This window comes from Bombyx mandarina, chromosome 22 (genome assembly GCF_030267445.1).
Source record: "Bombyx mandarina strain Sakado chromosome 22, ASM3026744v2".
NCBI lineage: Eukaryota > Metazoa > Arthropoda > Insecta > Lepidoptera > Bombycidae > Bombyx > Bombyx mandarina.
In genome coordinates, this window is record NC_143228.1 from 17982345 (window position 1) to 17995439 (window position 13095).

Consider the following 13095-nt stretch of genomic DNA (forward strand, 5'->3'; position numbering starts at 1 on the left):
GAGATTAGTGTCTCCGGAAAGGAATCAGTTGAAGAAATGAAGATACAGCTCCTATAGGTGGATGACGTGGAAGTAGTGATATGAGCTCATGGGAGTAAGTCATGACATAAAGCGTGTGGCTGTAACGCTGTGCCCCGAAAACAAAATCAGGTACTTCTGTTGAAGCCCATGGAAAAATTACGTGAAATGGTTCTGCGGTTTTCAGACATTGGATTTAAGCTCGGTATATCAGTACAGAGCCACAAACAAGAAACAAGCCAGCTACATAACAACGACACCGATTTAACATTTACTTTTAAAGAATAGCTATAAAAATAATTTGAATTAATGGGTAATAATTTTATAGGCCATACCATCTTGCGGCCTACCTGCTACTAAATTGTTACATATAACAACACACATACATACATATCTACATACATATAACGACATCGCTTCTCTAGGACCTCTTTTGAGTCCACACGGGTAGGTACCATCACCCTGTCTATTTCTGCCGTGTAGCAGTAATGCGTTTCGATTTGAAGGGTGGGGCAGCCGTTGTAACTAAACTGAGACCTTGGAACTCATATTTCAAGGTGGGTGGCGGCACTTACGTTGTAGATGTATATGGGCTCCGGTAACCACTTAACACCAGGTGGGTCGTGAGCTCGTCCACAAACCTAAGGAATAAAAAAAAAGCCTGTAGTGGAGATGAAAGAAAAAATTAAGAAGTTGCGTCTTATTACCGATTATGTTTAAACTTAGATTCATTGTTTCATTATTTGAGAAGTAAGCATTGTGATGTTTGCGTCTACAGAAATGACTGAGTAAGGTTCAAAGAAACAGTGAAACCTCAAAACGAACCGTTTACTGTAATAGTGAATGTGAGGAATAAGGAAAACATTAATAGAATTGTGCGGTTTGTCGATATTACTTGTTACTTTCTTTGTAATTCAACTGCTGTGCGCATAACTGGTAAACTTCTACAGGATGCTACATTTTGTACATAATATTGTTTGATCAATTGGAAACCATTTTTTACCGCATCGTTTTTTTTTATTTGATTAGCAAATACTCTAGCCCTGTCCTTGCTCATTCGAATCATAGTCATCGAAGCGTATGACCATAACGTGTGAGTAGGTAAGCGCCGCAGCCCTCGAGAAAATAAAGGTCAAATCAAATCAAACCAAAAATTTTTTTATTCAACATAAATGAAAGTACATACTTGTTGAACGTCAAAAAGAACTACCGCCAATTCACAAAAACTAGCCTCCGTCTTGAGAAGAACTGGCAAGAAACTCAGCGAGCATGTCTTTTATTTGTTTTAATATTAGAGTTTTTTTTTAAATGTGTCAAGTGGAAGTCTTATATCCATAAGACAGTCTCGAGGTGGTAGAAGAGCTTGTCGTGTTCGTAGGTCTGTCGATCATGTAGGAGCTCAACGGGTTCATCTGTTCGTTAACGACACTGATAATCTTTGTCTATACTAATATTATAAAGAGGAAAGATTTGTTTGTTTGTTTCGAATAGGCTCCGAAACTACTGGACCGATTTGAAAAATTCTTTTTCTATTAGAAGCCGACATTGTCCCTGATGAACATAGGCTACTTTTTTTTAATTTTTATTTTATTTTATTTTTTTGGTTTCATGTGTGTTTTAATGTTTCCGAAGCGAAGCGAGGGCGGGTCGCTAGTTATATATAAAAATGAATTGCTGTTCGTTAGTCTCGCTAAAACTCGAGAACGGCTGGACTGATTTGGCTAATTTTGGTCTTGAATTATTTGTGGAAGTCCAGAGGAGGTTTAAAAGGTAAATAAATATGAAAATGCTCGAAATTAAATAAAAATAACAATTTTGTTTTTCCTTTGATGTGTCCCCCGTCGGACGGATTCCTTTTGTTTATTTTAAGTTTATTTTATACAAAAGTTTATGTCTTTTATTTACCTATTGAGGCACTACAAAGTCTGCCGGGTCAGCTAGTAATATTAATAATTTTGCGGCAACAGCTTGTATTTGAAGTTTGATAAGATTACGGTATTGCTCAAAAGTGTGCGCAGGCACTTGCCATCGAAAGTGGGTGTCGCCTTCATTACCTTCCCGCTGCTGCTGTATCATTACCTCGCCAGCATGCTGCTTGCAAAATAAATTGACTGTTGTTAACCAGACAATATTATTACAAACATGCAACAAACTTTGTACATAATTAAATAATACCATTACATTTAACTAAGTGAATATATACTAAAAATAAATGAATATAATATAAAAATAATGAGAGATAGTTATTGTATTTAATGAAATTAAGTATTATGGACAAAATATAAATAACGCAAAAAGGAAGCCACCTGACTACGTCGGAAATTTGGCGCTACTGCTCGACCTCCCCGCTCGAAGACCTGGAGGTAGACCCCAAGATAAGGTGGAAGGACGTAGTGCTGAATGACCAAAGAGAATGCAATGTTGCTGACGAGGATGTCGAAGACAGGGCGAAGTGGAGGAGTAAAGTGAGGAAAGCTGACCCCACCACTGTGTGGGTTAAAAATCTGGGAAGAGAGAGAGAGAGAGAGAGGATCAAATATTAATAAAATATATATTGATGTTTTACAGAAATAATCATCTTTTTTTAAAAAACACAAAACAATAGAGAAATTGTTTAACAGTTTTTACAAGTAGTAGGGCGATTTAATTTATTTTCGAAAGGGAGGATTACTGCTGGTCCAGAGGTCTTTCCAGTTTCACTAGAAGCTAGCGGCGAGCGTGTGCTCAGCCAGTAGAAGTGGGTTTTGTTAACAACTGCCCGAACGCCGCCGAAGAGGACGTAACAGTTCAATGGAAACTGCTTCATGAATGCGTCTACTACCGGATTGGAATCTCAACCTGCTGAAAATATTAGGGACGTACTTTGTGAGCCCGTACGGGACGGTACCTACACCCCCAAATCTATCGTGAAGCAGTAATGCGTTCCAATTTGAATGATGTAATAGCCGTTATATTACATATCTGGGATTTAGATTTAGTGCGAGGCGGCATTGGCATTGTGATTTCTACGGGCTCCAATTACCTCTTATTACTAAGAGGGCCGCGAACTCTTTTATCTGGTAGCAAGTATGAAACAAATTAAAGGTAATAAATGACTGAGCAGATTTTAGAAACAGCGACCAAGATTAGTTTACGCAGCATCGCTCAACCACAAGCACTACTGATCTATGCCTTGGTTGATATCCTCTATCCTCCTTTGTATTATTGTTCATTTTTTTAATTTTTTCTATTCGTTTCATTATATTATGCACCAATATAAAAATCTCCGTGTTACTTTGGGGAGTACCACAAAAGTGCTACGCGCGCAAGGCTGTAGTGAAAGGACAACTTTTTAATATTTTGTATTCGTTTGTTCTTCTATATTTCTACATTTTATATTTTTAGTGTTTTTTACAACGTTCATTTTATGTTACTTTAGTATCTTTAAATCAAAAGAATATAAAAATGTGAGATTATTGGAGAAACTGGCCATCAAATCAACAGGCACTCAGACTGATAAACCTCTAATCGAACGTCGGTACAATGCAAATGGTAATCATTACATAAAGATAACAAATCGCCGTTGCAAATTCATATTTACATCAGCCTAAATCGTCGCGATAAAATAGAAAGCAAAAAGTAAGCCGCAATCAGACACATTGAGGTGCTATTGGAAAAATTTCGTAACCATTCGATAATAATTCCAAGTGTGAAAGCATCAACTCAAAATGATTTATCATCTTCGCTAACAACATTCATTTCATAGCAGCAATATTACAACCACCTTACCAGCTTACCACAAGACTGGAAATCCAACACTTACAGCTATTACTATGGCAAAATCAACCAAGACAATCCTTTGTAATAAAAACTTATGCAACAAAATCAGCTTCTATTGTAGTGTTAAGTACTAGGGATCAGATGACCGACCTGCAAGTACGGAGAAAGTTGCGAGTTCCGGAATATTGACACCTGCACGTACGAGTGTGTGATGAGAGAGCGCGCGTGTGGGGAGCGACGCGACGCGACGCCTCTGTTCCGAGAGCGGCGCAGAGTCGGTCCCGCGCCGCACCTGTGCAATGTTTACGTGAACCTACTGGCAGAAACATGGCATTAAACGCTCTGCTTATTATATCTTTAGTCGCAGTTTCGAACGCTGAATTTGACTTCGGCACGAACAGTGATGAAGTGATGATAGCACAGGAATCCCAGTACCAGACGCCTGCGCCTGTTAAGATACAGAAGCCAACAGGAGTGACCAATTCTCATCGGCCGCAATACAACTTGGAATCATTTGAAAATTATAGCTCCGAAAATTTCTTCGAGACATCTACTCGGAGGCCACTGGTGAAGAATTACAAGTCGGCTGCTAAGATCAGAGCGAAAGAAAGAATGGCGAAGGATGCGGTTTTGAGAGCGTTTGATAAGAAGGACCAGTTGGAGAAGTTCACACAGATCCTGCCCATTATTAGGGCGATGTCTGGAACGCAACGAGTGGCGCTTGCCTCGCTAGTGGCAGACCAGGTCGCCGCACCCCCTGGACACGTGCCCATCAATCTCTCACAGGTATTTTAATTCATTAACTTTTATCGATAATTATTTATTAATTCGTTTGCTTGAGTCGTTATTTTACTTTTTTATCTATGCCAACATACTTACCACTAAGCGGCTACACGCGGTCTCTTGGGAGATTTTAGAATTTTCGTGACGGGAAGTCACAGTCCCAATTGGCCAGGTACAACGTTTATCTGGTTTTCAAATCAAACGAGTGCTGGCTGGGCGAAGAGCAGAGTCTGCAGGAGAGCTGTACCGACTCGTGCAGATTCACTCAACCAGCGGGAATTCTTCAAAAGTGCGGATTTGATATTATTACGTGATTACATTCGATCGTAAACTTTCTTCACGAACACGTATTTGTAATAAATACTATGGTAGTGTTTTCAATTCTTCAATGAACTTATATGCTATATCAAATACCTGTAGAACTATTCGTAAGTTTTTAGAAACAGAAGAAAACTCAACTAACGGACATTAAAAATATTTATTCTTTATTATTTACTTGGTTGGCTAAGGCCGGTAAATAATAAATACGTACCAGCGTCTGCTGAGAAAAAAAAAGAAGGAAAGAACAATAATAATAAATTATTATTATTATTGTTCTTTCCTTCTTTTTTTAGAAAGGGTATATTTTAGGAAGGCTATATAAAATAGGTCAGTAGCTACATCACGCGTCGTTTAACTAAAGTTCAATGTATAAGCGATGACTGACGATCAACTCGTAGTTATAATTATCGATGTAATTACTGTAGATGATTAAACTGTAAAAGCTTATTGAGTTTAAACTGATTTATTTTGAACTATTTTCAAACTTGAACGGCAGTATTTTTGAACCAAGCTCAGTAATAGTACATACAGCATTCCCATTGAGTTTCTCTTTTTTTTATTGCTTAGATGGGTGGACGAGCTCATAGCTCACATGGTGTTAAGTGGTTACTGGAGCCCATAGACATTTACAACGTAAATGCGCCACCCACCTTGAGATATAAGTTCTAAGGTCTCAGTATAGTTACAACGGCTGTCCCACCCTTCAAAACGAAACGCATTACTACTTCACGGCAGAAATAGGCGGGGCGGTGGTACCCACCCGCGCGGACTCACATGAGGTCCTACCACCAGTAAAACTGGTCTCGCTGGATCTTCTCAGTGGGTCGCGATTCCGATCTGATGGTAGATTCAGCGAAGCACTACTCATGTTAGTTGTTATTTTAAGCTTTTAACTTGTTATTTCAATTCAATTTATTTAGATAAACAAATAAAGGAATATTGTTAATATTCGCATTCTACAATTGATATTACGGATTTCAGCATGAGGTTAGTAATGATATTAGAAGAGTTCAACACTAAACAGTCTGAACACATATCAAAAATGTTTTATTCATCAAACCAGTTTACGCACAAAATTCTTTTACGGTAAAACTAATTTGTCGATAATATTATTAAAATATGGTAAATCCAGATACGTAATGTTATTATGAAGTAAAAGTAATATTATTAAATTCACGTTAAATAAATTTGAAATCAATGAATAAATTAAAAAGTTTTTAATCTCTTATTTCCTATCATCCGCAATGAACGGCACAGGAGGTCAGAATCCAAATGTCGGATGTTCAGTTGACATCCAATATCGACCTTATTTCCTTAGGTTTTGTTGTTGTTTTTTATTAAGAGTGTAACACTTATACGTTTTGGACAGTGATCACTGTGCTCTGATGAATCGTTAGCTTAAGCTTACTTATCGATCTAGAAAACTAACAAAAACTTATTTCAATATCTCAAGCAAGGTGCCAGACAATACAAACGCTACAATTATTATCAATACGGCACGAACGTACAGACGTACACACGTATTCGCACGATTATAAAGTTCTCAGCGCACCTTTTCTCTGTTCATTAGCTCATTTTGAAACCGTTCGTGTGAATTTCGAACAATCTATATTGAAAGTTGCATATATCGGAAATACGAACAAAAACTTTGAACGACAACTAAAGCTTTCTGTTGGGTGGAAGCTACGATAATTACTTCGGCTGGTTTTATTACTTTAAATTATGTAGTTATAACTATCGATGTATTTATTTTTTTATTACCCTTGTAGGCAGACGAGCATACGGCCTACCTAATGGTGAGTGGTTACAGTCGCCCATGGTCTTCAGCAATGCCAGGAGCAGATCCAACCCGCTGAATACCGCTTAATAATCGATGTATTTGTTTTGAGTTCGTCCACACATCTAAGCAATAAAAAAAAAACGTGCTAATTTCAGGAACTACTGGACCGATTTGAAAAATTCTTTCAGTGTTAGATAGCCCATTTATTGAGGAAGGCTATATTATTTAAGGCACTAAGACAAAATGGAGCGGAGCACTAATAAAGAATGTTTCAAAATCCTTCTCAAAATCCTTTTGAGAGCTTCGACTGCGTGCGCTGCAGAAACCGTTAAAGTTTCGCTAAAATAATGTATGACAAAATTGTTCCTCTTTAAAAGTTCTAATAAAAGTCTACGACAGCATAATATTATGTCTATATTTTAGCACATTAACTGCGTTATGCGACTTTATAAGCCCCACACGCCACTATTCCCTGATGCTGCAGTCAAAACATTTCAACTCCACATTTCTATAGGTACCTATGGGTATATTCGAAAACGATATTTTTTGATACCTATCAGGTTTCATCTCGTAAAAAAAGTTCGATCCTGCCTCGGAAAGACCTCACACGCACTGGCTAAGAATCCCTAAAATAGCCCCGCAGTCAACGTGTTGGTTAAAGGTTTGGTTCACTACCTTTATGCTAACTAAATTTATTCTAAAATAAAGCATTATTTAATTTGAAAGAAATCTGCCCTTTACATAATTTGATTTTAATAAGTATCTTAGAAGATACCTATCACCGTTTTAAAATAGCATCGCTGCAAAATAATGATCAAGCGCGTAATAATGAAGTACAAGGCGCCGTCCGACTGATGCGCGGCGGCACAGAATAAGAAGAATAACAAGAAACACCCAAATCACTTCAAGATAGGCTTTAAAAATTGTAGACTTATGGATTTCTCCAGAATCCCATCATCAGATCCTGATACAGATGATTACAGAACCACTCGGAAATTCTACCCTTTCGAACAAAAGAAAGAAAAAAGAATTATCAGAGTCGGTTCAAGCATTCTAGAGGAATCAGTGAACATAATATATAGATAAAAAAAAGGTGGTTGAATTGATATCCTTTTGAGGTCGGTTAAAAAACCTGATTTTGGTACCTTAAATAGCTTCTTAATATTCTATTATTCAGAAATATTTTCACCTTCTACGTAAATGAAGTCGTAGGTAAAATGTAGCGTTATCCCAAAGAACTATTCCACGCGGACGAAGTCGCGGGCCATAGCTAGTAAATAAATAAAACTTCTTTTAGAGCAAACGGTATATTCTTATTTTGCTTCACTGCAAATAAAGAAATCTAATTTAATCTCACACAATGAAATTGAACTCGCAACAGTCGATTTAAACAGTAGAATAATCGGAATAGTGTCACTTTTTGTAGTCGATTGTTTCGGAATGAAACGTGAATAAGTTTTGAATTTCGTTACGTTGTTACCGACCAGTTTTTAATAAGTCTTGCAACAACGTAAAGCATCGGAAATGTTCAACGCGAAACGTCGTGTTTCTCTTATTTTAGTTGTATTCATTGGAATTGAACACGAATGTTTGTTTTTATGCTGAATGAATTCTTATGGTAAATTTCTAGTTAGATCATGAAATTTGATATAGGTATTTGTAGTGGGTACGCACTCAATCAAGGCTGGTACTGTTTGATGATATGATTCTAGGGGAGCGGAGTAACGCTCTTCAGTTAAAGAATGGAATGGAATGGAGCCTATCGCTCGTATTACTCTACGCATTTAGACTCTATCTTATTTTATCTCAGGTTCCTAGTATCAACCATTATGACTTTCTCTCGACACCCTTCTATTCTGCCTAAGCGTATTCTAGAACTATCCATTAATAACCATTGGCCTATTGGATTGATTGCAATCATATTTGGTCATGTTCGATGTGGTGCTCATGCAATGATGCGATCTTCATCCATATATTCAACCTGTTTTGGTGTTGAAGAGTTCAAACGAGACGCAGTCATTTGTTTTTTTTACCGTATTTTACAATATGTAGGACAGTTCCACCTTTCTAGTATTAATTTAGTTGTAATTATGAATTCGGCTGTTTAAGAAGAAGAACGGATGATAGAGTAACAATACGAGGAAACTCGGATCTAATCTATTATTATTAAGATATAAAAAACCAAATTCTAAATCTTCAACTTTGACTGTGGGAATTATTCGCTACCCTAATTACACGGTCTAAATGCAATCGTTGGTATTCCTGTAATACTACAGGGGTTGCTTCTTTGACAGTTAACTTACAGAAAATGAGTATTCCGCCGATTTTAAGCTTTTATTGTGTAAGATTGGAACTAAGTTTATTGAGATAAATAATGTTTCTTATAAGATGTTGGTCAGCGGCGCGCGTCATTCAAGCGTCCTCACTCCAGTGGACGCCAGATATTCAGAACGCTTCTTCAATATTTATACACAACAGTAACCACACCGAGAAAATGTTCTAATTGGACAATAGTTTGAAGGCAGCAAGCTAAAATGGCCCATAAAACAAAATAGAGTGAATATTAGGTAGCTAGAAGTGAAGTGATATACCCATAGTAGTTTTACTGCCCCAATGGCACATTTACAGTATAATATAATATTATATATACGGTTAGAAACAAATGTTGAAGTGAAGGTCGCGACGGTTCAGTCATCAGCGGTCGTTAAGTCGATACGTCACTGCGTGAACAGTCGCGGTCAGTGTCACTCCATTATCACTTAAGAAAATTAAAAACAGAGCGTCATAGGTAGACATATGTAGGCATGAATTGTAAATCGTGCTCATGAATGCTCATTATTAATGGCCGGTCAATTATATATTGATGAAGTTGTTAAACTTAGCGGATACTTTTTTAATAAAGTAAAATGTGCTAATAAATAAGAGAATTTTTTTTATTGCTTTGGAAGAGCTCACAGCCCACCTGGTGTTAAATGGTTACTGGAGCCCATAGACAATCTATGACGTAAATCCGCCATCCACCTTGAGATATAAGTTCTAAGATCTCAGTATAGTATAGTAGTAGTATAGTTACAACGGCTGCCCTACCCTTCAAACCGAAACGCATTACTGCTTCACGGCAGAAATAAGCAGGGCGGTGGTACCCACCCGCGCGGACTTACAAGAAGTCCTACCACCAGTAGTAATACGAACGAACATAAGGAGTTTGGACTACGTAAATTTGCTTTTATATTTTCTTTATCAGACTGTGCCTACAATGTAATGATAATTAAGAACAAAATATGTATGATCAAAACCATTGCCGGTGGCCACTTTCGTCGGTCGAGCACTTTCCCCCGAGATGAGTCGAGTTACGCGAAGCGACTCCGGCGATGGTTGTGTAACAGTTTGTTGATCACAGAGCAGTTCAGAGCATAGCGCACAGAGATAATCCGGTTTGTTAAGCTGCTGTTGTTTACCAACACGCATCCGATACAAATCATATCAATCTATTTATTTGCGACAATTACTATTTTTACTGTAACTATACTTGACACCTTAGAACTTATATCCCAATGTGGGTGGCACTTTTACGTTGTGGATGTCTATGGGCTTCAGTAACCACTTAACACCAGGTGGACTGTGAGCTCGTCCACCTATCTAAAATAAAAAAAATAATTACTGCGGTAATCTTGAACTAAACATTCCTATTATGTTATTTGTCCGCGATGTACTTCTAAGCTATTGAAGCAATTTTAATAAAACTTCACACGCTATGTGTCTATTGGTCCAACTTGAGAGATAAGGTGTTTATTTTTGCATTTATTTTATTTTATTTACATATGACAAAGCGTTATTGTTATATCTGACCTCTTTACATTTTATATTTTAATATATATGGCGGTATAAGTCAGCTTTTTAACATGTTGTTTTAGTTCCTTCAGGACAACTCGATACTAAACAACTTTAACGTTAAGTTATAATAATTCTAAATTTAACGCAGGTGAAACCGTGAGATATAGTTAGTTATCATAAATAAAATCATAAAATCATTAAATAAATCATAAAATCTTTTTCCTTTATTAACATTATTTGTAAGTGCTTTTTAAATTATTTTGTTATTGTAGTATTTCTTCTAACAAGAGCATAGTCAGTATACATTTTAGCTAGTGTTTGCCCCGCTATCAAAATTCGACCATAATCACATAAACCTTAACACAAATGACTTTAAAAAAATTGTATTACTTAAAGTTCGACAATAGCTACAAAAGAAAAAATCTTTTTATTTTTTATTGCGTTTGTAGGCAGATGAGCATACGGCCCACCTGATGGTGAGTGGTTACCGTCGCCCATGGACTTCAGCAATGCCAGGGGCAGAGCCAAGCCGCTGCCTACCACTTAATAATCTCCACAAGCTTCGTTTGAAGAAGGACATGTCATAGCGCTGGGGAAACACCGTGGAGGGGAACTCATTCCATAGCCGGATGGTACGTGGCAAAAAAGATCTCTGGAAACGCACTGTGGATGACCGCAGTGGCTGGATGAACTCTACTCCGGTGGCGGGCGGTGCGATGGTAAAAACGAGACGTTGGTATCATCTCGAACAATTCCTCAGAGCATTCCCCATGGAACATGCGGTACAAAATACAGAGGGAACCGAAGTCCCTCCGCAGACCCAGAAGCTCCAAACGATCCGTGAGAATGGGATTATCGACAATCCGAACGGCTCTCTTCTGTATCGAGTCAAATGGAAGAAGCTGGTATTTGGGAGCCCCGGCCCAGAGATGGGAGCAGTACTCCACGCGAGGTCGGACTTGTGCTTTATAGAGCAAAAGTCTTTATCCAGGCGTGAAGTACCGCTTCGCTCTGTTGAGGACTCCCAGCATTTTGGACACCAACATGGCTTTGCCTTCCAAATGACTCATTTATAATCAATATAACATATAATCCAATAAAACAGTAGAATCACGGGTGTCGGTATTTTAAGTAATAATAATAAAACGAGACTAACTAAATAACAGCAATAGAATATAGAAATTGATTTGGAGCAAAATACAGGCTTGTTTCATCAAAATCAAATGCGGCATGGTTATTGGAATCTAATAATATGAATCATAATATTATTAGCCTCAAATAACCTTTGCATTAAACGCCTTCAGCTCTAGCACTAGGGGCAGGTTTAGGGACCCCAGTAACCGTACTCGTCGAACTCGACAAAGAGGTCGACGTGCAACCTAACCTATGCATCAGCTCGCTGAGTTTCTCGCCGGATCTTCTCAACAGGTCGCGCTTCCGATCCGGTAGTAGATTCATTCGCGAAGCAGTTGCTATTGAGTTGTTAAGTCTCCTTCGGAGGCGCTCAGGCAGCTGTTAGTAACTCTCACCCTTTCTGGCTGAGCCTTTGCTCGCCCACCTGTCCTGGTGAAACTAGAAAGGGGGGCTACCAGTAATACCACATTTCTAAAAAAAAATATCAAGAAAATTAGTTTATAATAGAAAGTCAGGAGTTTGCTTAGATAATGGTTTTCAAGGTCGCTTCGCTAATGCTAATAAGATAATAAAACAATAGAATGGCATTCATTTGCATTAAATGTTTATTCAAAAGTTTTTTTCCAAAATTTCATAATAGGCCAAATGCTCTGATGATATCTGTTATGAAACTGGAACTAGGTTTTTCTCATAACCATGTAATGGTTCATTATGAATAGCATGCTGTTTAATGTTATTTAATATGCTGTAGTAACATAATGGAATTTTAGTGTTATAATCTTCATCCTCAGTTTCAATCCCTCTTTGTTTTTGTACCTTGAAAAAAATATTATAGCCTTAGTATTTAAATGGCTTATGGTTTTGTGGCGGGTAGCCATCATTAACGCAAGATAATTGACAAATGCCTGAATCTCGCTTACGAAATTTTCAAGATAAAGCGCATATATACAAGTTCCGAACAACAACATTCGGACCGCACAACAGTCGTCCCGGGACAGCTCAGTCTCCGTGGCGCTAATGTCGAGTTTAGATCCAGCGTCCGGTACTTGGGGGTCGATATCGACCGGAGTTTGAGGATGACCGCCCACGCCAATAAGGCGTTGGCGGCCGCTCGCTGTGCGAGATTCCTCCTCCGGCCGGTGTTGGCCTCCAGGTTGCCGGTCAGGACTAAGCTCGGCATTTATAAGACGTATGTCCGTTCCCGTATCACGTACGCAGCTGAGGCCTGGTATCACCTCATCCCGCAGGGTATGCGGGCGAGGTTACAGGTCCAGCAAAATCTGGCTCTTCGCACGATAGTCGGAGCAGGGCGTTACGTCAGAAATGACGTAATCGCCCGGGATCTGGATGTGGAGTCGCTCGAGGAGTTCATCCGGAGGCTAGCTCGTAATCTTTACGAGCGGGCTGACGGTGGACCCCACGAGCACCTCCACAATATAGCTCCCTTGCACGCCAGACCACCTGAT

The 13095-nt window shown here is 38.5% G+C and overlaps 1 protein-coding gene across 1 annotated transcript in view; it reads left to right on the forward strand.

The window, feature by feature from the left end:
* The first annotated feature begins 3998 nt into the window (after positions 1-3998).
* The window catches only part of NT1 (Neurotrophin 1), a 30938-nt gene continuing 21841 nt past the window's right edge, over positions 3999-13095 (forward strand). Inside the window, exon 1 of the mRNA XM_089736857.1 lies at positions 3999-4563. Coding sequence (XP_089592983.1) covers positions 4105-4563 — 459 coding nt within the window. The 5' untranslated portion in view covers positions 3999-4104. The remainder of the gene's footprint in view (positions 4564-13095) is intronic.